General features: G+C 57.6%; 3 protein-coding genes across 10 annotated transcripts in view; 2 read left to right on the top strand and 1 right to left on the bottom strand.

Annotated features, from left to right (window-relative positions):
• The window catches only part of ANKFY1 (ankyrin repeat and FYVE domain containing 1), a 78507-nt gene extending 70710 nt beyond the window's left edge, over positions 1-7797 (top strand). For 2 of the 6 annotated variants that reach the window (XM_030296086.2, XM_030296083.1), the window contains exons 20-25: positions 2123-2270; positions 2733-2823; positions 3128-3252; positions 4553-4699; positions 5718-5808; positions 6195-7734. In XM_030296086.2, coding sequence (XP_030151946.1) covers positions 2123-2270; positions 2733-2823; positions 3128-3252; positions 4553-4699; positions 5718-5808; positions 6195-6327 — 735 coding nt within the window. In that variant the 3' untranslated portion in view covers positions 6328-7734. Of the gene's footprint in view, positions 1-2092; positions 2271-2732; positions 2824-3127; positions 3253-3506; positions 3566-4552; positions 4700-5717; positions 5809-6194 lie in introns of those variants that run through there. The other 4 variants (XM_030296082.1, XM_030296084.1, XR_003964739.1 and 1 more) reach the window with 3 other exon arrangements.
• On the bottom strand, positions 7337-24286 carry LOC115501161 (neuferricin). The gene is made up of 4 exons (XM_030296087.1): positions 23731-24286; positions 18792-18932; positions 15333-15519; positions 7337-13653 (listed from the first exon to the last, which is right to left on the bottom strand). Exons 1-4 carry the CDS (start codon positions 24029-24031, stop codon positions 13434-13436), a joined length of 849 nt encoding a protein of 282 aa, XP_030151947.1. The 5' UTR covers positions 24032-24286; the 3' UTR covers positions 7337-13433.
• Positions 24287-24452: 166 nt separating this feature from the next.
• Positions 24453-26548, top strand: part of ZZEF1 (zinc finger ZZ-type and EF-hand domain containing 1) — a 103676-nt gene continuing 101580 nt past the window's right edge. For all 3 annotated transcript variants that reach the window (XM_030296080.1, XM_030296079.1, XM_030296078.1), the window contains exon 1: positions 24453-24917. In XM_030296080.1, the coding sequence (XP_030151940.1) occupies positions 24564-24917 (354 nt within the window). In that variant the 5' untranslated portion in view covers positions 24453-24563. The remainder of the gene's footprint in view (positions 24918-26548) is intronic.

The raw sequence follows: 26548 nt of genomic DNA, 5'->3' as shown, positions 1-26548 counted from the left end.
TTATTATTTTTTATTTTTATTTATCTTTATTTTTAAATTTTATTTATTTATTTACTTACTTACTTACTTATTTATTTATTTATTTATTTATTTATTTATTTATTTATTTTTAAGTGTTTATTTTTGAGAGAGAGCAATGGAGGGGCAGAGGGAGAGGGAGACACAGAATCCGAAGAGGCTCCAGGCTCTGAGCTGTCAGCACAGAGCCCGACACGGGGCCCGAACTCACACACTGTGAGATCATGACCTGAACCAAAGTCGGACACTTAACTGAGCCCCCCAGGCGCCCCTATTTTGTATTAGGAAAGCTCTCTGCCCAACGGGGGGGGGGGGGCTTGAGCCCCCAACCCCATGACCGAGAGTCCACGTGCTAGTGATTGAGCCAGCCAGGTGCCCCTCTGCCATTTTTGTTTTTGAAAAGTACTTTTTCAGAAACCTTCATGACTTGTTACGTGTTAGAGCTGAGAGAGCATTGACCTTTGTGGTGGGGAGTGAGGGCATGGGCAGGGTCACCGGCGCAGGGGCCGAGGGGAGGCAGTGGCCGTGAGGTGGGTTGTAGAACGATTGGGTGGGGGTGGCGGAGGGGTCTGGTGGCACCAGGCACAGACTGGGTGTGGGGACCAGCCAAGGAGGTAGACGTGGGCCTCGGAATAGTGGGGAGTCGGGCCACGTGTCCGTCTGTCCGAGAGCCGAGAGGTTAGAGGGTCACGGCCTCTTCACCAAAGCTCTGCCGCTGCGTCACGAAGGCCTGAGCTCGCGGAGGGTAGGAGTCCCTAGAAACAGCTGGCCTTGCCAATAACGGCCATGCGGTTTAGTGTTGGAGCCGGGTCGTGTCGAAACAGCACCTTCACCCAGACTCCCCTGCCTGCCGGTTAGCCATCTTCGAGGTTAGCTATGATCCCCAGCACATGCAGCACCCTCGTGCCCGCGAGCACCCTCCGCATGTCCTCCTGGATCTGTGTGTGGTTTCAGTGGGCGCCCCGGGGTCTGGGGAGGCTGGGACCTGGAAGTCAGGGTGTGAACCAGAGCAGCTGACCAGTGCCTCCACTCTCCCAGGTGGCCTCAGGCCTCGGGAGAGGCACAGACTAGATTCTGTCCTGTAGCAGCTGTCTCGGAGCTCTGTCAGAAAGGGGAAGGTTAGGGGCGCCTGGGTGGCGCAGTCGGTTGGGCGTCCGACTTCAGCCAGGTCACGATCTCGCGGTCCGTGAGTTCGAGGCCCGCGTCAGGCTCTGGGCTGATGGCTCGGAGCCTGGAGCCTGCTTCCGATTCTGTGTCTCCCTCTCTCTCTGCCCCTCCCCCGTTCATGCTCTGTCTCTCTCTGTCCCAAAAATAAATTAAAAAAATTTAAAAAAAAATTGAAAAAAAAAATTTAAAAAGAAAGGGGAAGGTTAATGAGGCGGCAGGACCATGTCTGAGGGGCCTTTCTGCTTTTGGTTCTGTAATTCTCCGGTTAATTTCTGTCTTCTAAAAAGCAAAATAAAAACAGCACATGCTTATTGTGGAAAAACCGTACGCACGTAAGGGTATAAAGCTGGTGGTGTCTCCCTTTCACCCCCAACTGGAGTGCGTGTGGTGTAGACGCTTTCACACGCCTTCAGGGAGTGTGTGCGTGTGCACACGTTTCTCTCTCTCTGCAGAGGAATCACACTATCATGCCGCCTGCTAACTCGCCTGGTTTTGACTTACTGTGGCGCAGACATCCTTCCACGTGAAACCACACACGTCTGTCATCCCAGTGGCCACCTGTTGTGTTGTTTGGTTGCAGTAGTTTTCGTAACTGAACCCTTCTGGCAACCTGGTTTTGCCACCGTAAGCAGTGGACGTCTGTACGTGGACCAGTGGACTCACCGCGGTCCCGCGTAGTTTCACGTCCTGAATCTTAGAAGTAGAGTTCCTGTGTCCTGAGGAATGGCTTTCTGACGTCCTGCTGATTGCCGGTTCCGGCCCGGGACGGGTTTTGCTGTCTCCCGCCTCCCCGGGAGTGTGTGTGTGAGGCCGTGCTGCGCCCGGCCCTGCCGGCCAGGCAGGCGCATGGGTGTCAGGAGGCAGGCGGGCTCGGGCCCCGTAAGTGGGACCTTTGCTAGTTGTGCAGGGAGGCCGCTCACGTCATGAGCCTCAACAGCTTCTTGCAGGAGCCACAGTGAACGAATTAACCAAGCACCGCCAGACTGCCCTGCATCTCGCCGCCCAGCAGGACCTGCCCACCATCTGCTCCGTCCTCCTGGAGAACGCGGTGGACTTTGCTGCTCTGGACGAGAATGGAAATAACGGTAGCCGCCAGGCATTCCCCTGTGCCCCGTGCCGAGTGCCCCGAGCAGGCCCCCCGGTCCGCAGGTGGAGGTGCCCTGCACCCGTGGGCCTGCTTCCCTCAGGGAGGCTGGCTCTCGCAGCAGCAGAGCTGTGGCAGGGAATGCTCTGGGCGGGGCATCTGTCCTGCCACCGCCCACCCCCGGGCAGCCTCCCATCTTCGTGGTACCCCTAGAAGCCTACAGCGGTTTCCCGTAAAACCAGGAGGTCTCACCTTGGGGTAACCGTGGAAAAAGGAAGCAAAGTGTTACGAGGTTGCGTTGACGACTGACTGAGTCTTGGGGGGTGGTGAAGACCGGACGGGATGGCTCTGTGAGTGGACAGTGGCTGCTCTGGCTGTGTCCTGTTTAGAGGGAGGTCCGTGAGCGGTTGAGATTTCCCACGTGGGCTTCTGGGCTCGCACAGTAAGAGGGTTTACTCTCCAGCTCTTCATCTCGCGGTCATGCACGGTCGGCTCAACAACATCCGGGTCCTCCTGACCGAGTGCACCGTGGACGCCGAAGCCTTCAATCTACGGTGAGCGCCCGTGTTCCGGAGCAGAGGCCTGGGCTCCGCGTCACCTAGCGTGACCCTTAGGGCTGGAGGTCACTGCGCCTCGCAACAGCCCCGGGTGCGTGCGATACAGCTAACTGGCCTCTAGGGCACTGGACCAGCTTCGGTACCTTGGACATTTTCGTTTTGGAAAATGCTCTGTAGAAAACCTTTTATGACCTGTTACGTGTCCTTGACTGTGTCCGGCATCACAGGTCCAGAGATCGCGTCTTTTGTGCGTGGTGACCGTGGCGGGTCTGTACCTAACTTGTCCACCTTGCTCCCTCAGAGGCCAGTCGCCGCTGCACATCCTGGGTCAGTACGGCAAAGAGAACGCAGCCACCATCTTTGAGCTCTTCCTGGAGTGCATGCCTCAGTACCCTCTGGACAAGCCGGACGCGGAAGGAAACACGGGTGTGTGATACGGTGCTCGCGTGTCCTGGAGACACAAGAGCCGGGCACACGGCCACGACTGAAGGGCACTCCGTGGGTGCACGTGGCAGGTTCTGTGAGCAGCTGTCACCGCTGCCTGGGGTGGAGTCTGGCAGTGTCTGATTCGGGGCACGCGTGCGTCTAAGTGTCCCTGGTGCTGCAGAGCCGTGCCCGGGTCCAAGCAGGCCTGCCCGTCTCTTCTGACAGCCCTCCTCTCTCTGCTGTGCACCCCGCAGATGCTCCAGAAGGGGGAAGCGTGTTGTGCGTGTGTTGACGGGCTGTGAAAAAGTGGCAGGTGACAAACGGACGAGGCCCCTGTCCTGGTGCTACTCTAGCTACCCGGTCGCTGTGCTAATTTGTATGGCTTCAAGTCATTTTGTACACGTACTTCTGCATTTGTGTTCTTGTTGGATGCGCACAGCCACCCAGAAAGTTAAGCGGTGTGGGCAGTGCGTCCCGAGTTTTCACGTAAGGAACAGCGGTGAGGCCCCGTGCTGCCACCATGTTCCCGGTCCCCCCCCTCCTGCCACACACAGCCTCCTTGGCCTGTGGCAGAAGCTTTGTCACCAAGGAACGTCCTGAACCTTAGCACAGGACTGAATATTTTATCGTTAGTTCTTGGCTTCAGCACATGAACGTGTTGTTAAGCTGGCAGTGACGAGCCTGAGCTGGAGGGAGTCGGCCCAGGAGTGAGCTGGGGGCCCGGCACACCCTCCGGCCGCTGTCCGGGAGGCGGGAGGCCGACGAGCAGGCGCGTCACGTCCGTGCTTCTGAGTCGCACAGACCTGGTTCCGATCGCCTGGCTCTGTCCAGTTCCAGCAGGCGACCCTGGGTTCGTAACCTCTCTGTGCCCCTTTGCTCATCTGAAATGATAACCCTCGTCCGCCTGGACTGTTTAGAAAGTCATGAGGAGGAGTTGAAGTGTGGGGCCCAGGAGAGGGAAGCAGAAGGGCTGCCGTGGGCGTAGCGGGCGGCAGGCGGGAGGGCCTGGCCGGAGCCGGGCGCCCACGGGGTTCCCTGCGTGGGCCTCCAGATTGAGTTTCGCCACGCGACAGGGGCTTTGGCCGGCCAGCCTTGTGCTGGAGGAAGGCAGGTGGGACGGCGCGTTTTTCCTTCAGTGTCTGGTCCCTGCTCTGTGGCTCTGGAGCGTGTCCTGGAGCTGGGGCCGCCCTGCGCCCCCCGTGGCGGTCAGTGGGGCTCTGCTGACGCACGTTCTGCCGCCTTCCGGCGGCAGCAGTCGGGGCTCAGGTGGAAGGAGCCCTCCCGCGCTCTTGTTTTCCAGTGCTGCTGTTGGCTTACATGAAGGGGAATGCCAACCTGTGCCGTGCCGTCGTCCGCTCGGGAGCTCGCCTCGGGGTCAACAACAACCAAGGGGTGAACATTTTCAACTACCAAGTTGCCACCAAGCAGCTTCTGTTTAGACTGTTAGGTGAGTGGCTGCTCGCTGCTCATCCAGCGCAGACACGGCACGGTGTCGGTCGTTCACGTGCCCCGGTGACCTCTGAACCCAGAATGACCCGAGCCGGCCGCTTTCCAGGGTGCTCCAGGGCCCCTGTCAGCCCTACGTCCCGGTCCTACCGGAGGCCCATAAAGGCACCCACGCATCGGCTCGTGGGGGGGGCGGTCACCCCTCCACGGCTCTGGCCGCTCATCTGTCCGCACGTCCTTTGTGCTTCCGCGGATCCGGGTTCTCCGCATTCTTCCGAGCGGCCTTCTGCTCCAGCCCCTGCCGGCTCCCCCTCTGTTCCCTTGTGGCGAGCAGGGTGGCACCTTGGTGGCTTGCTATTTGCACGTGCCCTCCCTTCCCCTCGAGGCGGCCGCAGAACGGGCTTCTCAGCCCTGTGGTCTGGGCAGAGGAGCGAGCTCTGCGATGTTGGCGTGGGTGACGTGCCCGGCGTCGCTTGGCAGACGGTCTGTAGCCCAGCCGGTGCCTGCGTGTGGCGCTTCTGTGGCGCCAGCTGGAGCCGCCCGCGGGCCAGCGTGGCGGGCGCTGGGCAGACACCGGCTACGTGCCGCCTCCTCCCCGCGAACTCGGGCGACTTGTGTGGGCGCGGCTCTCGGAGCCGTGCGGGCAGAGTTGGCGTTCAGCGAACGAGCCGACGGTTCCCAGCCCGAACGCGCCACGCTTCCAACGAGCCCCGCCACGGCCCGTCGCGCTGTGCTCTCCCCCGTGTCCCTGCTGCTGGCGCCCACACCGCAGACCCAGCCGGCCACGGCGCCACTTCGCCCCTTGCTCTCGCCCCTGCTCGTTCCGTCCCGCCCTGCCCGCTCCCCCGTCGTCCCCTTGCCCTTCGGCCCCTGACGGTCCTCCTGGCCGCCCTGACCGCCCGTGTCCCCCGCAGACGTGGTGCCGTCTCCCCAGCTACCGCTGCCACCCCCGCCCCTCCCGGCCCCGGTCTGCCCGGCACGGTCACTCTGACGGGCCCTTCTCTCCGCCCGTGTTACAGACATGCTGTCCAAGGAGCCTCCGTGGTGCGACGGCTCCACCTGCTATGAGTGTGCGGCCAAGTTCGGAGTCACGACGCGCAAACATCACTGGTAAGGCCCCGACGTCGTCGGCGGGGTCGGGGGGTGGCTCGCCGCTCCTGCCTTCTCCCGTGACCAGCGGGAACCCGCCAGCACCCCACGCGCACGCTGGCCAGGTGTGGGGTTGCGTGCCTGTAGCGGCGTCGCTGGGGGCCCAGGCTCCCTGCCCTCGCCGGCGGTGTGCGTCTCCCCCCCCCCCCCCAGCACCGCGGAGCTGGGCGGTTACGGCCAGACTCCCCCGGCAGCAGCCAATGGCTGGGTCTCCATGGACTCAAACGACGCACGTGTCGGTGCCACGTGGCGGCCACTGCACACCCGGCCCGGCCCTGCCCCGGCCCTGCCCTGGGAGGCGGCTGCCCTTCGGGGCCCCCCTCACGCCCCCCGCTTTGCCTCCACAGCCGTCACTGCGGACGCCTTCTGTGCCATAAATGCTCGACCAAGGAGATCCCTATTATAAAATTTGATCTGAACAAGCCCGTGCGAGTTTGCAACATTTGCTTTGATGTGCTGACTCTGGGGGGCGTCTCTTAGTGAGCCCGCCGGCCGCACCCCGGTCGCCTCCCGGGGGCCGCTCCGCGCGCCAGCCTCACCCACCCGGAGCAGGGCCGGCCCTCCCGTCTTCCTGCGGCAACAGACTGAACCATTAAGGACCCGCTGTGATCAGTCCCGTTCCCAAGGATTCCGCGTGGTTGTTGGCGTGTCAGACTGTGGTCGGGGCCACCGGACGCCTCCCACCTTGGACCAGGCCGTGTGCCTCGTGGCCCCTGCGATGGGCATCGGGCCCCACTCTGCTTGCAGCACAAGGACCCTGGGAAAACCCTCCCCCTGCGGCAGCGTAGTGCCCGCGGGGAGCGCGCCCGCGGCGGGAAGCTGGCCTCACTCGAGGGTAAGTGGCTGTGGACTTCTATGCGCAGTTTTCATAAAGATTATAGGATCCTCTGGCCCAAAGTCTTTTTTTTGTTTTGTTTTGTTTTGTTTTGTTTGAAAAGCTAAGCTATATTTTAGGGAGCTAGCCCTTTAAAAAAGGCGAAATCTTTCTAAACAGGGTTCAAAGATGAGAGCTGAAAAATCGTGGCCTTAACTGAAAGCTTTACCGTATCCCTACGACTGGGTGTCGGGAGGGCAGTGTCCCGTTCTCTGTCCTGCCACATCCTGTCTGCAGAGGCCTCGGTCACTCTGCCGCTGGGGCGCGCGGTGGCGGAGACGCGCTCTTACCGCGGCGCGCTGTTCCAGACGGCTGCGCTGCCCACGTTCAGAAACGCCCCCGCCTCCAGCAGCCCTGGTTCTGATGGCCAGCTTGCATCGGAGCTCAGCGCACACTTCCTGCGAAGAGTCCCTCCCCGGGAGGGACACCGTCACTGGGCCTGGTGACGGGAGGGGCAGCGTGCGGCCTCGGGCCGGTGGCTGCCGGGTCGGCCCGCGTGTGCGAGCCTGCGGGGAGGATGCTGGGCCGTGAGCGGAGTGAGGCCCTCGAACTGACCGGCCCTCAGTCGCTGCTCGTGTGTGTGCTGACCCCGCAGCGCTGAGCTGCTTTTGAAGGTTTGGCCGGTTTGAAAAAAACACAAACAAAAACGTACATTTAAAGAGAAACTTCCACCGCTGCTTTAAGAAAACTAACTCCGAGGTCAACACAAGCGTTCACGAGTTTTTCTCAGAGATCGACCGTCTTAATCGTAATACCGGTTTCTTCTGACATTTGATAACCACTGCATTGTTTTTGCATTAATGAAAATGGATATGTGTGTAAAGGGACTAAGTATTTTTCTGCAACAGCCTGGTTGTTTTGGTTTGTTTCTTCGGATAGTGGTATGTCCTCTTCTGTTGCTGTAGGTTTATACATTCTCTTGCCTACATATGTGTGTAACATGAGCTGATAAACCAGAGTGCTACTTTTTAATATTTCTGTGATTTATGAAATATATATGCTTTCTATGTTAATAGGAGCTTGTGCACAATGTTTAAAAGAAAAAATTAATTACAAGAGTTTTCCTGTCCCCTAAAGTCTGTGACATATTTCATGCAGAACCTTTAGGGAGAAGCACCTGATCTTGGCAGACGCCTGCCCACGTGAGGCCTGTGGTCGGTTTCCACGTGCGGGTGCCTGGACTGGGCCCCGAGGAAGTGGGGCGCAGGCAGGTGGCTTGACTCCTTAGTTGGAAAGTAAGATAGTTATGCTTCCGATGCGAGTCGAGGTGCTCGGCACGTTTACACCTGCTCTTTCCACGTTCACGGTGGAGAGTCAGTCGGGGCGTGGCCGGTTGTCTCGCCCCCGCCCTACCGTTCCCATTCCCAGTAACAGTCTCGCCTCCGATTGCACATAAAATCTTAAAGTTGTGCTGAAAATGTGCGACGTGAAGCTTCCGTTCCTGCACAGAGTCCAGGGGCGGCTGTGGTGCTGAGCAGAGACGTGGGGGGACGCTTGGGGAGTCCTGCACTGGCTTCAGGGGCGTCCTCGCGTGGTACACGGGGGCGGCCTGCCCACAGTGTCGGGGTGCTCGCTGGCCGCATGCGGCACGTCCCGTGGTGGCTGGCCGTGGGACGCCCTCGTCACTGCCCAGGCTGGGACCTCACACGCTACAGAACTGCCTAGCTCTTCGTGACAATTTCACCCATAGCTTAAGTGCTAGCAGCAAAGTCTCAATTTTACCCATTCAGAAAATTGCCAACTGTAAACAGTAGAGTGGGAAGAATAAACCTCATGAAATACCATTTGTGCATCAGTGAATTAGCTCTAACTGCTTCCTGCTCATCGCCAGGCTTCCCGGACTGTGCACTCGTAGCCGTCTTTCCCTTTTTTAAATACTTCCGTGTGCAGTACAAGCCACGTGCTGTGCGCGAGGCCAGCGGCTGAACTGACTTGCTGTGATCCTCTAACGTGGGAGTTCCCCACCAAACGTAAGTGCCTGCACCTAGGACTTTTTAGCTCTCTGTGATTTGTAGTGGTGTCTCACAGGATGATGGACTAGAACACGAGTTCCGTTTGCAGTTTGCTGCCCGCACTCTGTCAACCCCAGTTCCCAGGCTGGTCGAGGCTGGACCAGACCGCTCAGGTCGCCTGCCGAACCCTCTCCAGGAGTGGGGTCCCTGTGACCGCCCGCCCTCTACCTCAGCCCCGAGTCACTTCTGGCCGTGCCCACTCCTCTCCCTGCCCGGGGGCCGGTGCGTTCACGACCACCGCACACTCGTGCCCCCTGCCTGTTACGCCGAACGGAGTTGCGCTGACCTTGTCCAGAGGCGTGGAGTGGGGGAGAGCCTAGGGAGGGGAGGGGCTGTCATCTCCATCTGGGCCGCTCGACGGGAGACAAAGAACACTGTCGACGACGTAAATGCTCAGGCCTGAGAGGCGCACCGGGCCCCTAGGTGACAGGAGCCAACGCAGGTGAGTGTGACGCTGTCACGACGGGGACCGAAGGAGCCCCTGGCACAGCTTCTCCCACGACTGGGATTGCTGCCCTCAGGACGAGCCCCAGGAGGACTGGGCACGGGACCCCCTAATCTGAAGCGCCCCCGGCCGCGGAGACGTTCCCGTCGTGTGGGAGCAGTTCGGCGAAGAGCGGATTGCTTGCCGAGACGCGCTCAGCACGTGCTAAATTACCCGGGGCCGTCAGATGCCCGAGAGACTGTCTTTGGAAGCTCGTCGCCTGTACGGTGCCTCTTCTGTGTGGCGTAAATAACGTGCGGCCTGTCGCGACAACGTTGGCTTTCCGTAGCGAGGGGGGGTCTAAACCGCTTGACCCCGTGACTTGTCCTCCTTGGGCAGGTGCGTGCGGCTGGCTGTTCCCGTGACACCCGTGTGACACCAAGGGAGGGGCGGAGGCTGGAGGTGCACGTTTGGGCTGGAGGTGCGCCTCAGTTTCCAGGCCGTTCAGGGTGGCGCTCAGTGTGGGAGGACGGCTCCGTGTGTGGGACCACGACACTCCCATCCGCAGCCCGTGTGATGGAATGTATGTCTCGAATACCGGTATCGGCATTTTCTGTAACAATTCCTTATAACGAGGTAAAGTTGTGCATTTAACGTGGAAACTTTAATGAGACGATTGTAGTTACTTTTTAACGCGGAGGTACCAATAAGCATTAAAAGCAACCTTTTCAAACTCTTGATATGTGAACATATTTCTGTAACAGCTCACCTTCTAGGAGAGTTTGACTCGCCAGCAACACTTTCCAGAAGCATGTTGTCGACAGCAGTCCAAGAGTAGCTATTGTGGCGTAGCCGCCCGGCTCCTCCCCGGGACCCGGCCCCGGTGAGGTCTCTCAGGAGCTGACCTGGCCCTCGCACGCTCTGGGACCCGCAGCCCCCTTCCTCTGTCTTCCAGCTTGCTCTCCCTGGTGCACAGGCACCGCTGAGTGCCGCCACAGGACAGTCCCAAGTAACCCCAGCAGCTGTCCTTGCGGGGCACGCCAGCCAGAACCCGTGGGCACACACAAGGACTGGGCACGGGCACACTCCAACACGGTTGCTGGGGAAGCACACTGGGTTTTTGTGCTTTGTTACTGATTAGCGGACGGTATTGGGCCAGTTTCCTAACGTCTGTGCCTTAGTTTCTGCGCCTGTCACACGGGAGTGCTGACCACGGCCCCTCCTGGCTCCCGCGGGTCCCGAGGAAGGTGATCGGAGGCAGGGAGTAGGCCCTTCCTCTCCTGCGAGGACACCGATGGCGGTGTGCGTGCTGAGAGTCCCCTCCAGGGAGGGCTGATGGGAGCGCTGTGTGTGGTTTTCCTGCAGGAGTGAGTCTAGGGGCTCTGGTGGTGGGAGGGCTCTCAAGGCAGGGGTTCGGTTTGTCCACCGCCCATTTCTGAACAGACACGGCCCCAGGCTGTGTGTGGGGTCTCTCTGGTCACAGCTGTCCCACAACTGAGCGAGGGATGGGGCGATGGTCTGGCGTGGCCCCTCTGACCCCAGGCTGTCCGCTCTGGGGGGGGCAGCTGCCCAGCCTGGTCAACACAGCCCCGCTCATGAGGCTGGCGGAAAGCAGACGGTGGCCGCTGTACCCCTTCGCTGGACTCTCTCGAGGCCACAGAAGCCCCCTGCCCGGCATCCTTTCCGACTGCCAGCACATCTTACCCGCCTGGGCCGCACCGCGTGTGGCATCCGTCGCCAGGGACCTGCCTCCCTCCGCCATAGGTCTGCCCGGGCCACCTCTGCTGGAGGCGGAAGGACGGGGATTTCTCCAGTGACCACTGGCTTCTTCATGGCGGAGCCCTTCAGCCCATCAAGCTGACAGCCTTCTCTCAGCGGAGCCGTTTGAAGATTTGCCTGGGGCCCCGCCACGAGGAGGCTGTTCACGGTAAAGTACGCGCTTGGTGTCAAAGAGGACGTGAATTCTTTTTGAGCAGGAAGTGAGTGAGCAGCCTGCAGGCAGAGAGTGGGCACCCAGGGCCCTCTCTGGCCACACTTGGCTGGGGTGACAGTAGGGGGGCCTGGTTTTGCTTCTTTCCATTTTCAGTTTGTTTTGGAGGGGTCTGAACTCCTGTGGACCCGGCACCCACCCTGGGCCTCATTCCCATCCCGAGGATGGCCTCTGGGGCTCTAGCGGGCCTCCTGCCCCACACCGTTAAGCCCTGAGGTCAGGAGCCTCGCTTGCCCCCATCCCACCCCATGGTACACAGGTGCCCGTAGACAGCTGCTGACCACGGGGGGCCAGATCAGTGGCCGTTCCCACCAGCAAGGACAGCAGGCATGCAGCCCAAGGGCCGCGTGGGTCTCAGGATAAGAACCTGGAGTTCCAGGCCCAGCTCCACTGCTCTGTGCCTTTATTAGACTCTGAGCGCCTGAGCTGCCTCATCTGCAAACTCAGGGCTAACTCTGTGCACCTACTATGCGCTGGATACTGTGGGTGTGGGACACGAAGCTGGGTAACTTCGGTCTCTGTCCAGGGAGGGAGGCGGACAGGAAACTCATGAACAAGGAAGAAGGCGGCTGTCACGGGCCACGTTAGCACAGGCTCCCAAAAGGTGCTGACTTAGCAGAGCTGTGGAGGGGTCAGAGGTGGACAAGCTCACCACAGGAGGAAGGACAGCCTGGTGCAGGCCCCGCAGGCACCTGCAGCTAGGAGGAGGCCGGAGGGAGCCGTGCACGAAGTGATGGTAGGAGAGCCACGGCCGGAGGGTCCCAGTGGCCAAGGAGTGGACGTGGGGGCCACCCTGGTCATCCAGGGGGACTGCTCGCAGCAACGCGGAGGGCGCGGAAACCAGGGACCTGGGGGTTGGGTGGGAGGAGCAGAGCAGCAGAGGAAGGCGTCCTGGATGGCTGCCGGGGTCCTCACTTGCTGTGACTGGGTGTGCACGGCCACGGGGACATCACCAGGGAGGAGAGGAGACTGAATGACGGAAATGTGGAGTCTGGGTGCCTCGGAAGTGCTCTGGGGAGCCTATGGGCCGAGAGGGGCTCTTGGGGGAGAAAAGGGAATCAGGCAAGCACTAAGGGAGGGTTCCACTGAGGTCCTCAAGTGTGACGGGTCCGGGAAGGCTGTGGCTGTGGGATTTGCCAAGTGCAGAATTTGCCCTGCTGTCGAGCTGGCGACTGATGCGGGGTGAGCGGGGCTGAGAAGCAGGGGCGGCTTTCAAGGCTGCGGCGGGAAGTAGCTCAGTGCTACAGAGTGGTGTTTCCTTTGTGACTGGAGGGAAGCCAGGGTTTACCGCACGCTCGGGAAGAGCCGAGGCAGGAGGGGGCAGCGAGGGTGGTCGTGGGGTGTCCAGGTGCCCCCTACTGCCAGGGGAGGGGAGGCAGCCTCCGCTTTCTAGTGGGCGGGTCTGGAGAGCTAGCGAGTTAATGACGAAGGACGGCAAATGTTTAGGGAAGAGCTGGGGGGACCAGGAGACCCGGGAGGAGAGACACGAATCTGGGACAGCACCAGGCTCCGTGGCCTCGCCTGAAGGTGGGAATCTCCTCCCCCACCGGCTCGACTGGGGTACGAAGCTCGTCGGGTCGGCCCAGGAATTACAGGTCGCCCTGGACGCACAACCCCCTGGGAAAGGCGTCCGGGATGGGAAACCACTTTTTACGCAGGTGCGGGCGTCTCCCACACCTAAGCGTTTAAAAGAGAATATCCTCCCTTCAAATTGTTGCTTTGTTCAGAGGCCTCTGGATTTACTGCCTCCGTATGAGCAAAAGCCCGTCCACTTCCAGAACCAGCCTCCCTGGTTTTATTGTCCTGTCTCGTGGTACTGACTGGGCTCAGACCAACTACTTGTGGCCGTGGCTCCGGGCAGGGGTCTCAGACATACAAAAAGTGGTTAAGAGTCAGGGGTCACAAGCTTAACCAGTGGGGAACACTGGGAGTTATGCTGACGTGTTAATTTACATGGCTTCTCTGGACCTGTCTGCCTGTCTGAGTCACAAAGGGAAGATGTGTCCCCTCTTCTGCAGTGCCCCCAGCGCCCTCACTGGCCGCGGGGAAGGATGCTGTTGGAGCCCAGAGCCTGTTTCCTGGCCTGGCAGTCCCATTGGTTTTGAGGTTGGTTGGCCTCTGAGGGCTCTGACGAAGGCGGCAGGCGGGTCTGGGGGAGAAGTGGCACGGACGGGCGGGCGGGCCGCCACGCCGGGTCCCAGGCACAGAAGTGTGGGCAGATGCTTCCAGGCGCTCCGCTTCGTGTCGGGAGCCACGAGTGAGTGCGGCAGGCAGGGCTGTCTGTGATTAGCCCGGTGGGAAGGAGCAGGAGACGGCCAGTGGGGGGCAGCCTGCATACTCCTCCAGGTTCGGGTGATCCAAGTCCCCACGGTTTGTGTGCACAGGGAGGCCCTGAGCCTGGTCGCTGGGGGGTCCGCTGGTTCTCACGCACACACAGTGGGGCTCCTTGGCACCTGGCTTATACAGCTTCCTGGGGACACCGGTCCAGTCTCTGCTCACACCTCCGCTAGGGACAGAAGGACAGGGGACTCTTAGCGTGAATGCGGGATCTCTGCGGAGGGGGAAGGAGGAGTGATGTGGCGTCTTCCCAAGGTGGTGGTCTGCAGCCTGTGTCCCCCGGCCCTTCACACTCTCCCAGTTCCTCCAGCATCCCCTGCCGTGGGCAGAATCCGCCATCCAGTCCCGTGCCTTCCCAGGGGCAGGTGTTCCCCCACTGGCCTGGGAACTTTCCAGAAGCAGTGTCTGGACCTGATTCTCTTCTCCACTCCCCACTGCAATCCTAGCACAAGGCCGTGTCTCCATCTTAGGGTCTGGGGCTCATGGCTGAAGGTGGGCAACCGAGGCTACGACCCAAGGCTAACGGGTCACACCCTGCGAGAGGCCCCATCCTAGGTGTCACCGGGCTTCAGAGGTGGAGCATTGCGCTCTGGCCCAGCGTGGGCCGGTCCCCGTGGGCTCACAAGGAAGGTGAGAGTCTGGACCTGGTGCCCCGTGTACGTCCCAGTGTCTGGGACCAGGACCTGGTTAGAGACCACCCTGCTAGTGGCTCCCCCAAGAACAGGCTGTCAGGGCTCGGAGATGCCCTCCTTCCAGCCTCCTTCCTCCCAGGGACCCTTACTTCACACCCAGTCCCTATATGAACAGATGGGGCCGAGGCACAGGCGTGGGGAAGGCACTAGGGCAAGAAGGGGCCACAAAGACAGGGCTGGGCGGGGGAGGCAGCCTCCCAGGGGACCACTGCTCTCTGGGACCCCTGCGTTCGGGCCCCCGTGTCCCAGCCTGTCCCCTCAGGTGGGCAGGCCGTGTCTCTTCAGAACTGGACGGCGGGAGCTTTCCTTTGGCCACGGTGCCTCTGCCTCCGGTGAACTGAGCCGGCCCGGGCCCAGGGTAAGCGGGTGGCTTTGGCTGTCTGCTCTCTGCACAAGGAGTCGGCCGTAAGCAGGGCAAGAAGGCCTCTCCCCGCAGAAGAGGGGGAATCTACACGGTTAGCGCTCCGGGAAGTGGCTTCCCTACCCTTCCCAGGGAGAGCTGGGCTCCTACTGGGAGGCCCTTGAGGCTGGGTGCGTGGGGGATGCCTCTTCCGCACCGCAGCCAGGGGGCTGATGGCTGCAAGTGCATTTATGTCCAGGCTGGCCTGATAATCAGAGCAGAAAAAGGCGTTTTGTCTCCCGCTCCTCAAACAACCCGGGATAATCCCCGCGGCATCTACCCGAAGCGGGCTCACCTCACGTTATTCCTGCGGGAAAGGCTGCACTTCCTCGAGTCACTCAGAGGTTGTAGCGTCTTTAAGACGGCATCTCAGGTCATTGCCGCCAGGGGCCGTCCCCCACCGCTTCACCCCTGTCTCCTGTAGGCAGGAGTGACACGTGCGGAGGAAACGGAGGGAGGCCCTCGCTCGGATGGGTCAACAGGCCAAAGCGAGCAATGGCACTCGGGCCTTCCCACGCCCAGGCCAGGGTGTCTGGGGAGCTCAAACAGAACACAGGCCCAGGTCCCAACCGTCCCTCACTGTCAGTGATGTCGGTCCTCAGGAGGCTCCAGCACGGAGCCAGCATCGAGGATGGCTACCCAGAGCGTGTGGACTTTGAAAAGTCCCCCTGGGGGAACAGCTGGGTTACGGCTTCACCGAGTCCCAGCAGGACGACCTGGAGGGAGGCGGAGAGGGCACGAGGGGAGCCTGCTTACCTCTCTGGGGAGCACCAGAGCCGGCTGCCCCTGCTGGAGCTCCACTCGGCGTTGCACGGCGGGAACTTGCGCTTCTCCTCCAGCGCCCGCCGGCCTGCCTCCGCGCCCCGGGTGATCACGGCTTCCACCTGGGCCAGTTCTGGGGTCGGGAGGCCATCCTCTCCGTAGAACCTTCCTATCACCCTTCCTGCGGTGACGGGAGAGTGGAGGTCAGAGTCACGCGGGAGGGACGCACGAGTAAACGCCTCACCTCCGTGGCGCAGTGCAAGTCCCCAGGGTTTCTGGGTTGCGGACTGAGAACTCCTTAGTGTCTGGTGAGACCCCTGCTCTAGCTGCGGACGCCTCCAGCACGGAGGCCGTTGGCTTCGCCTCACGTGCTGACGCCGCTTCTCCGAGGGCGGCGCTGCGAGTGACCCATCCTTCCGTGCCCCGCAGTGCTCGAGGCGCCTGTCAGACAAGTGGCTGGCTGGTCAGGTAACATTTCTGTGGCTCGGTTCTTCCCCACGTTCAATTATTTTGTCCGGTAGAACTACGAATAAGTCATTTATTGAGCATTTACTCCGTGTCGGGCGCTGTGCTCACACTGCCACCGTTCTGCGAATCCTCTTAAGCACCTATGGGAGAGGAGCTGGGGTCCCCACTCCCAGAAGAGACACGGGAGGCTGAGTGGCTGGGGGGCCCATGAAGCTAGGGCTCACGTTCTCCACCCACCACCCTCTTCCCGCTCGGTCTCAGTCCTTGGTGCACTTTTAGATTCTTTCAGAAGAGCCAGCGAGTGGTGCGTGGGCCTGTGGGCCTGAGCCCGAGCAGTCAGTTGTCCTTCGGGGCAGGGGCTTTCTCGAGTCCCGCTGTCCTGCACCAAGGACAAGCAGCAGAAAGTACTCTCAAAGGGATGACCTGCCCCCGCTGTGCCCGGACTCCGGTGGCAGCTGTGTGCCGCGTGCCCAGCGTTCGGGCCACCCCTCGGGTCCACTCAGCCCGATTTCGGTTCTGTTCACGTCACTTTTGTGACCTGGCTTAGGAGCCGCCACCCCGTTCCAATACAGCACGTACTTCCCTCTGCTCGTGTCCGACCTCTAAAAGACACGGCGATTCTGCCCGTCCCGTTTCCACTGCCCCCAGCCTCACCCGAACTGTGGACCCCAGCGGTGGCCTCCCACCTGCTCCGTCCACTTCGGTCCATGCCTCCCTACTGTTCTTCCCGCACAAAGCAACCGAGCCATCTTCATAAAACACGAGTCACGTCCTGTCACCTCCATGCCTGGTCTGGCCCTCCAGTGGCTTCCGAGAGTACGTGGATCAAACACAGACTTCTTGTCAAGGCCTCCGAGGCTACAGCCGTCCCTTCCCCCCTCGTGTGCTGCAGGCTCCGGCACACGGGCTTCTTTCTCTTTGCGGACCGTGCCTCGGCACCGCCATTTGCTCAGCCTAGAACGTTCTCTCTCCAGACCTCAGTCTGACTGCCCCTCACTCCCAGCCCCTCCTAGAGGCCTCCCTGACCGTCTGCTCTAAAGGTGCCACAGGCCCCTCCCCCATCACACTGGTTTTAGTCGTACACAGCCCTGTCTGGAAACGCGTCATCGGTTTCCTTATTTACGGCATGTCTCTCCCACCGGTGAAACCCCAGCACTCACAACAGCTTCATAGGGAGCGTTCATCTTAAACGCTTACTAGAACAAACGAAGGGTCGGGACCAGGCTTGCAGCCTAGGAGTCGGCCTAGCAGAAAACTTTCTCCTAGAGGGTCTCCGTGCAAGGCGACCAGCCCGTTGTGGTGGGTTTTAGAAGTGAGACCCCAACAGAGGGCAACAGTAATAGAGGCAACAGAGAAAGACTTGTGGGAGCCGTGTCCTGGGAATGGTGGTCACCACCGGCTGGGTCTCCACACCAGTGCTGTATCCAGAACACAAAGAAAAGAGATCTCATCTGCTCGTGCAGCTTGGCCACGTGGCTGCCAAGGTGGCTTCCCGTCGTCACTTCCGTGCGCGCAGCACAGAATAAACCTTCATCCTCTGACGTGGCCTGAGGGTTTCTGGGCCCCTAAAGAGCCTAACACGGCCCACGGCCCATCGAGCGAGCTAACAGCACAGGAGCTGCACCAACTCATCGCTGGCCCAGCTCCCACCAGGACGGAGCACAGCTTATCCATCGTAGGTATTCAGATAGACGCGGACTGTAGCTAAAATCTGTCTGAAGCCTCTCGAGACCACATCCCTCCCCTGCCCTCAACACGCACACTAACACCCTTCAGACAAGGCTGGTTCGCTCATGTGCACAAACACATCAGTTTGCTCCCCAAGTGTCAGGATGACGTGTTTGCACTGGCACCCTTTGCCCACTCTCAGAGCTCTGTCTTTATTGTTTTGTGTTAAGATTTCTTGTCCTTATTAACCAAAATGTTTCAACCAGCCTCCTGAAGGTCTGCAGAGAGGTCCGTTCCTTCAGTGGAACAGAGGCCAGACACGGTTGTGGCGTCGGAAATGACCCGGGGCAGACTGGGTGACAATAAAGAAGGGGTCTGCAGGCTGGGAGGACAAGAGCCCACCAAGAGCGTGGGGTGGGGACTGGAAACAGAAAGAACGTAGATGGTATGAAGAAAGGCCTGATCAGTCAGATGTGGAGGGAGCAGAGGAGTTAGTACAGATGGCAAGGTTCTCAGAAGAGGTGAGCCGGGTAGTAATGACAGAGCAGATATTCAGAGGTATTAGGGGCAGAGAAAGAATGCCTCCAACTGAGACCCGTCCCGGTGGTGAGGTGACACCGATGTCCCTCAGGAGCTCAGGTGCGTCCAAGGTGGGTTACAGTGAGAGGTCAGGGCTGCAGGGGATGAAAAGAGCCCAACCACCCAATGTCCAGTGTTTACAAAGCCATCTAGTGTTTAGAGTCTAACATTTCTTTAGGACACCATTGGTTGTCTGTTTAAAAGGTGATTCCCTCAAGCATCACAAGTAGCAAGTGCAGTGCCCTATGTGACCGGCTTTAACAAACGTGGGATTAGCCTAACTTCTACCCGGGAGACGGGTCCTTCAGGATGGACACAGACTAATGTTTGTCTGTCTCCTTACAGAGGAAAATAAAACAGTTTTTGTCAAAATGGAACACAAACTGAGGCTTCAAGCCTTCCTGACGGACGGGGTGCTGAAGCCCGACGCCTGGGGCACAGCGAGGCGCCTGGAGCCGGCTGTTCAAGGGTGGTGCGGGCAGTCACTAGCTCCGGGGCAAACAGAAGCCAAACTGAATGGCTGTGCCATCTTCTCCCAAGATTAAGAGTGAGGGAAACCGGTGTCCCAGCCACGTCCTTCTGGGACGCATTGCCACACTAACCACCAGAGTTTAAGGTGAAAGATCCATGGGTATTTTACAGATTTTAACCTCGAGTCCAGTCCCCTGAACTCTAACCCTTTAGAAAACTGCAAGCCCGTTGAAGAGAATCTACGGAAATGGCCTGTGGAATACCTACCAACGAACTCGTAATTCTTCTCGTAGAACGACAGCCAGTTTTGAAGCGTCAGCAGCTCTGAAAATGACAAGTCGGACACATCGTCCACCAGGCCTGCTGCAGAGTGGTCCCCTGTCACAAACGCCCTGGATGCGTCTCGGCCTGCAGGAGAGAGGGGCCCACATAGATTAACCTGCAGATCACTGGCACTGCAGCGACTCCAGGACCTATCTTCTGAGAAACACCTGACAACCCCCACTCTGCTCCTCCAAGGAAAGCTCGTCTCCCCTTCTCTGGGACACATGCGCCCGGATCTTGGACACGTATTTTGGCGCTTATCATCTTCTTCGTTTACCTTCAGCAGCATTAACGTGTCTTCTGGCTTCCGTGACACTACATTCCTGGCCTTCCTCCTCCCTCTCTAGCTTATTTCCTACCAGCCTTAGGGATCAATTCTTGCCTCCTCCTCTGCTGTCCACTCCTGTGGTTTCACAACCACCTCTACGCCAAGGATTGCCAGACTTCTCCTCAGCCCTAGACCGGTGTATCCAATTGTCTACTCAATGCCCCTTAGATGTTTTACAAGTGTCACAAGTTCAAATGTCCACACTACACCAACGAGCACCCCCACCCCAGGAAACCTGCAGCCATTCGAGTGTTTCCTATCTCAGGAAATGTCAAACAGTTCCTCAGTGCAGAAATGCAGTCTGCAACACCTCCTTTATCCCTCACGTCCTTGAGTGTCTTCCTTTTTTTTTTTAATTTTTTTTTTAATGTTTGTTTATTTTTGAAGGAGAGACAGACAGAGTGTGAGTGGGGGAGGGGCAGAGAGAGAGGGAGACACAGAATCGGAAGCAGGCTCCGGGCTCTGAGCTGTCCCCACAGAGCCCGACACGGGGCTCGAACCCACGAACTGTGAGATCATGACCTGAGCCGAAGTCGGACGCTCAACCGAGCCACCCGGGCGCCCCCTTGAGTGTCTTCCTAAGTGGTTCTTCTATCCGCGTGTCTTTCTCTGTGTGCCACTAAGCTGGCCCAAGTGGCCATTGTCGCTCATCCAAACTACTACAGTAAACCCCTAGCAGCTCTCCCTTCCTTCCCTACTATTTTTCATACATCATTTACACTGGTATTTTAAACATGAACCGATGTCATTCTCTTGATTAAAAACCCTCAGGGGCTACTGGGGCACCTGGGTGGCTCAGTCGGTGGAGCGTCTGCCTCTTGATTTTAGCTCAGGTCGTGATCTCACGGTTCCTGGGATCAAGCCCCATATCGGGCTCAGCGCTGACAATGCAGGGCCTGCTTGGGATTCTGTCTCTGCCCCACTCCCGCTCGTGGTCTCTCAAAATAAACAAACTTTAAAAAATTGAAAAAAAAAATCCTCAGCGGCTTCCTTTTACCCTAGAACTATATCCAGATTCCTTAACACGGTACTCAGGGCGCTACACTGGCAGCCACCAATCCCGCCTTGCCCACTGTGCTCTCTTCCTCTCTCTCCTCCCCCTGTTAGGTTAGGGCCTCTGGTAATACAAGTGTGTTTTCCCTTTAACATTGTCACAAAAATAATTAATTGTTTACGTAATAACTATTTAATGTCTGTCTTTTCTACTAGTCTGCAAGTTTTATCAGGGAAGAGAACATACCAAACTCAGGATTGATTCCCCAGTGTCTGGTAGGGCCTAATCTTTAGTAATTATCAATAAATATGGGCTATCTGAAACCCATGCATTTATAATCAATTTTCTTTTTCTTTTTTTTAATTTTTTAACATTTATTTATTTTTTGAGACAGAGAGAGACAGAGCATGAACAGGGGAGGGGCAGAGAGAGAGGGAGACACAGAATCGGAAGCAGGCTCCAGGCTCTGAGCCATCAGCCCAGAGCCCGACGTGGGGCTCGAACTCACAGACCGCGAGATCGTGACCTGAGCTGAAGTCAGACGCTCAACCGACTGAGCCACCCAGGCGCCCCTATAATCAATTTTCAATAAGTCAGTTATCAATAATCATTTTCAATAATTCAAGGGAGGAAATAAGTTATTTTTTTAATGTTTATTTATTTATTTGGTTAGAGAAAGCCTGTGTGCACGCACCCAGGAGAGGGGCCAAGGAGAGTGAGAGAGAGAACCCTAGCCTGGAGCCTAGACCTCAGGGCTGTGAGATCGTTATCTAAGCTGTAATCAAGAGGATACTTAACGGACTGAACCACCCAAGTGCCCCAGGGGAAAGAAGAGTCTTTTCAACAAATGGTGCTTGGACAGCTGGATAGCGAGATGCAAAAGAACACACCATATATAAAGCTAACTCAAAACGTAGCAAGGACCTGAATATATGGGCTAAAGTATAAGCTCTTAGAAGAAAACACAGGTATAAATCTTTGTGATCTTGGATTAGGTGATGGTTACTTAGATGAGACACAAAAGGCACAAGCTACCAAAAAATAAACGGAGTAGACTTAATCAAAAATTTAAATTTTGTGCATTAAAGTAAACCATCAAGAAATGAAAAGCCAACCCATGACATAGGAGAAAATATCTGCAAATCATGGTCTGATAAGGGTCTAGTATCCAGGGTTTATAAAGAACTCTCACAACTAAGAAAAAAAACTCAATTAAAAAATGGACAAAGGATTTGAGCAGACATTCTCCATGAAAATAAACAAATGGTCAGCAAGCACAGAAAAAGATGTTTGACGCCTTTAGTTATTCAGGAAATGCAAATAAAACTACGATGAACTACGACATCAAAGCCACTGACTATAATAAAAAAAAAAGACAATAAAAAAGACAAATTTGGTGAGAATGTGGAAAAACTGGAAGTCTAATACACCGGTGGTGGGAATATAGCCACTTGAGAAAACAATGTGGCAGTTTCTCAAACCGTGAAACACAAGTCACCACATGACCCAGGAATTTTACTCTCAGGTATATACCCAAGAGAACTGAAAACATGTCCACACGAGTGTGTCCACGTATGTTCACAGCAGTGCTCTTCATGATAGGCAAAAAATGGAAACCCAAACATCCAACAAATTATGAACAAATAAACAACATGTGGTATATACATATACAGCAGAATGCAGTACTGATACATGACGATACAGGCTGAACTTTGAAAACACTGTGCTAAGTGAAGGAAGCCAGACACAAAAGGCCATGCGTATGATTCCACTTATGTGAAACGTCCACACAGGAAGTAGACAGTGGTTGCCAGAGGCTGGGGGGTAGGAGTGGGGACTGCCAGCGGATATGGGGGTTTCCTTTGGGGGGAATAAAAATGTCTGGAATTAGATTGGGAAGATGTTTGCACAGCTTTCTGACTATATTAAAAACTACGAGTGCCTGGGGGGCTCAGTCGGTTAAGCTCAGGTCGTCATGATCTCACGGTTTGTGGGTTCGAGCCCCGTGTCGGGCTCTGTACTGACAGCTCAGAGCCTGGAGCCTGCTTTGGATTCTGTGTCTCCCTCTCTCTCTCTCTGCCCCTTCCCTTGCTTGTGTTCTAGAGTGCGCACTCTCTCTCTCCCTCTCTCGAAAATAAATATTAAAAAAAAAATTAAAAACTACTGAGTTGTATGGTGTAAAAGGGTGGATTTTGTATTATGTGATTATATCTTCACATAATAAAAATATTGACTGAACGAACAAATGAATAAAGGAACATATCTGCTAGACCCTCCTAGACTGTGTGGGTGGTGGGGAACGTTAAGTTAATTTGATTCCTCGGCACCCGGCACAAGGCGGGCTGCACAGTAGTGGTCAAGGAAGGGATGTTGGACGAGTAACGGGCACAAAGGAACTCAGCAGACTGTAGACACATTGCAAGGGGAAAATCACCCCAGAGACGAAAGGGTCTATGCTCACACTTGTGCTTCCCACCAGGGCAGCTGCAACAGGGGTGTGACGGGCCGGGCGCCACCAACTGCCCCTCCCCTGACAGCAAGTGAACCCTGACTCCAGTACCAGCTCTGCTTCTGGGTCACGGGGCAGCTCTGGGGAAGTCCCTTCCCTGCCTGGCAACACCGACTGACCCCAATTCCTGCTCTGTGGATGCTTCCGGTTCCCGGAGTTCTCCCTAGAGACACGGAAGTCACTTGTATTTAAGCACCAGACGCGGCTTCCCCATTTCCCAAGACTATGACAAATGGAAATGCTTATTTAATACCAGCCGTCAGTGGCCTTAAGCTCAGCATTTTTTCTCCTCCTTAATCTGGGAGGCGGTTATCCCTCTGGGCTGGTGGGACAACATCTCTCAAAGAAAGAGGCTGGAGATCCTGGCCCAAGGCCTGTCAGCACTTAGTTGTGGGGGCTTCGGGCAAATTCGTCAATCCCCTCAACTATAAAACAATACATTTCATCCGACAAACGTTCCAGGCCTAACGTATACGCAGCTCCGTTGAAGAGCTGTGAAGCTGAGCAGACCCGTTCCGTGCGTTCCTACCTCATAACCTTTAACGGAGACAAGCGCACCTGTACTAGAAGCGAGAACAACTTACTATTTTCAGGGGGAACTTGGAGTGGGAGCAAAGAAAGGTTCCTTTGGATAGGAGGCGGCTGGAATCGGTCGGGGAACTCTGAGGGCAGGGACAGGTCTCACTCCTCTCTGCCCTGAGCCACGCAGTGTGGCACAAAGCAGGTGTTCGGAGGCTGCGGCCGGTAGGCAACTGAAGAGGCAGGAGGCCTGCTTCTCGAACCTACGCCGCTAAGAACGCATGGGACAGACGGGGGTGGGGGTGGGGCGTAGGTACAGGCTGGTGACAGTCGGCCACGGTCCCGACCGGGCCAAAGAGACCAGAGCGACGATGCAGCGGAGCACGGCCCCCGCACCGGTGTGAGGAACGTGGGGACACAAAGGCCGGGGAATGGATGAACGAACGAACGAATGAGTGCACGAGCGAACGGCGCAGAGGCGGCTACGGGCCCGCGTCGCAGCAGAAAAAGGCGTGAGCCGCCTCGCTGATACCTGCGAAGCCGCTATAGTGGGCCCCAGGCTCGTAGTGCCTCCGGCCGGGGGACACGTCGTAGACGCGCCCGAGCAACGCCAAGTAAAGGCCCGGGTCCCCGGCGCCGCCGCGGTAGCGGGCCAGCTCCTCGGGAACGAAAAGGCGAAGGCCGGCGCGGCCGCTCCACCAGCCCAGCCACCGCGCCGCCGCCGCCGTTGCCGCCACCGCCGCCGCCAGGCCCAGCCAGAGCCCTCGCCCGCCGAGCCCCGGCATCCAGGCCGCCGCAGGGCCCCGGCTCCTCGCCAGCGGCCGCCCAGCCATCCGCGGTCAAGATGGCGGCGACGCAGTTGTGACGTCACCGGCGCGACGCCCTCTCGCCCCCGTCCGCGTCACCAAAGGGACAACGGGGGACTGAAGGGGAAAAGGCTGTGGCGAAAGGTCACTCCCTGCCTCGGATGCCTTTCAGTCATTTTTCAGCGTAGCCAGTGAACGTGGAGAGACACCGAGTAAGGAAGCTGAGGAGGGCCTGGCCGCGCCGGGCGCCGCCCCCAACAAAAATGGCGGCAGAGGCGGCTGCGGCATGACGTAGACGTGAGGACGCACTCGCCCTCTCGGAAATCGGGGCTCCACCCTCTGTCCTCCGCGTGCTGTCTGTCGGCATCTGGTAGAATCCGCTTGACGGCGCCTTTGCGACGGCAGTCCTCGCTTGACGGCGACGAAGCCGGAAGCTCCAGCCGCCGCCGTCGTCCCCTCCCTGTCCCCGCCCGCCGGGTGCCGCCGGAGGTTGACAGGTCGAGGCGGGGAGGCGGCGGCGGCGGCGGCGGCAGAGCCGGACGCCCGAGACGGAGACCCCATGGGGAACGCTCCGAGTCACAGCAGTGAAGACGAAGCCGCCGCCGCCGGTGGCGAGGGCTGGGGCCCGCACCAGGAGTGGGCCGCAGACTCGGGCACGATCCCCGGCCCGGGCCCCGCGGCGCCCGCGCTGCCGCCCGCCGCGGCGCTGCTGGAGCCGGCCCGGCTGCGGGAGGCGGCGGCGGCGTTGCGGCCCGCGCCGCCCTGCGAGTCTCTGGTGTCTAGGCACCACGGCGCGCTGCTGCGCTGGCTGGAAGAGCGGCTGGGCCGCGGCGAAGAGTCCGTCACCTTGGAGCAGTTCCGGGAGCTGCTGGAGGCTCGTGGCGCCGGCTGCTCGGGCGAGCAGTTCGAGGAGGTCAGGCCCGGCTGGCGACCGCGGGGGCGGGGGCAGGGCGGTCGCCCTCTAGGGCGTGAAGAGGTGGGCGGTGCGGCTCTAGACGGGCCAGGCAGGAACCCACAAGGTCCGCAAGTTCGGAGGATGGGAGCGAGGGGCGCTCGCTTCCAGCCTGGACACTCCGGGGGACGGCTGCGAATCTCTTTAACCTTTACTAGAGGTGCGGAAAGCCCAGACTAGGCCGTTCGTGCTTGGAAGAACTGGACAAGCCAAGCCCAGATGTCTTTGCATGTGGCAGTACAGACATTTGTGCTCTGGCCTGACGCTTGATCGGTTGCTCTCTGGATCTCCCTTATCAGGCTCCGGGACGGTGTAAGGGAAGGGAGGCGTATGGGGATCGAGGGAGTGGCAGTGAACACAGAAAACCATTCCGTTTTATTGACCAGAGCACCTTCCGAATCCAGTGTGGGCGCCTAACAAATGTGGGAGGAAAATGACACACAGTGGAAAATCTCACATTCCAGCAGCCATTCTCATCGCACAAAAACTAGCATTTCCAAAGTACACGTTTGTTTCCAGATAGTTGAAGAACCGTATTTTAGACTCAAGCCTCCGCTTAACCTAAAACTGATAGACAAATGTCAGGTTTCCTGTAAATACTTGTAATTATACAGCCTTTGGCCTAAGTCACCAACATCATCTCTATTAAATGGTTAACAGCAGATTGATACGGCAACAATGTTGTTTCTTCAAAGAGATTTTAGGAATCACCTGTACGTTTCATTGTGGAGTTAAAAAGAACTGAGCCAGGGTCGTCCACTGAGTCATTGGCAACCTGAGACTATCACTCAGATCCCTTGATATTTCTGTTTTTTTTGTCTTACGTCCCACTGCCTTCTTCTTGGGACCCTATTTCTTTAACTCCACAGCGCTATGACAAAAAGATGCTTATTTTGTGAAAATGAGTAAGCCATGTAAAATCTTCAGTGTCGGTGAAGGGTGAGTATATAAAGCAGTAAACCGACAGCTAGTTGTAATGACGTTAAAAAGTGATGTACGCTTTACAAGAGGCTCTTAAAGTATTTTAAGAACATTTACTGTGTGTAGTCAGAATTCAGATACTGTGGTTTATGTGTTTCTTACATTTTCTTTCAGAAGATACCTGTAAGATATCTCAGTTCTTGACAATGTGATCATATTAGTTAGTGAAGGGTCTCCATGTATATATTTTCTTAATTCCAAGAGTTCACATAATACTTTCCACTCTAGCTCTCGGTGTATTAAGAGAAAATGAAGTGGTCCCAGAAAGGGCTGTGCAGATCAGTTGAAGGAGGTGGCACATTTCAGAATTGTCCAGAAGGGAATGGAGGGAGGGCATTTACATTGAGAGTGACAGGAGTAGGGCTGTGAGTGGAGCTGACAGGAGCCCTGTAATGTAAGGTCAAGAAGTCCTCAGGGTGTTGTCCAGAGGTCCCTCGAGGGCTGTGGTATTGTTCACTGAGCAAATATTTGTTGAACGTGTGCTGAGTGCCAGGCTCCTGGATGACTGTGGAAAAAGCAGATACTTGCTCTGAAAGGGAGACACACGTGAGCCCAGCAATTATAGGTGTGGTGAGTATGAGCCAAAGGAAAGTGTAGGGAAAAAAATAGCA

The sequence above is a fragment of the Lynx canadensis genome, chromosome E1 (genome assembly GCF_007474595.2).
Source record: "Lynx canadensis isolate LIC74 chromosome E1, mLynCan4.pri.v2, whole genome shotgun sequence".
NCBI classification, from domain to species: Eukaryota; Metazoa; Chordata; class Mammalia; order Carnivora; family Felidae; genus Lynx; species Lynx canadensis.
Note: the sequence above shows the minus strand (reverse complement) of the source record. Positions and strands in the feature narration are given on the sequence as shown.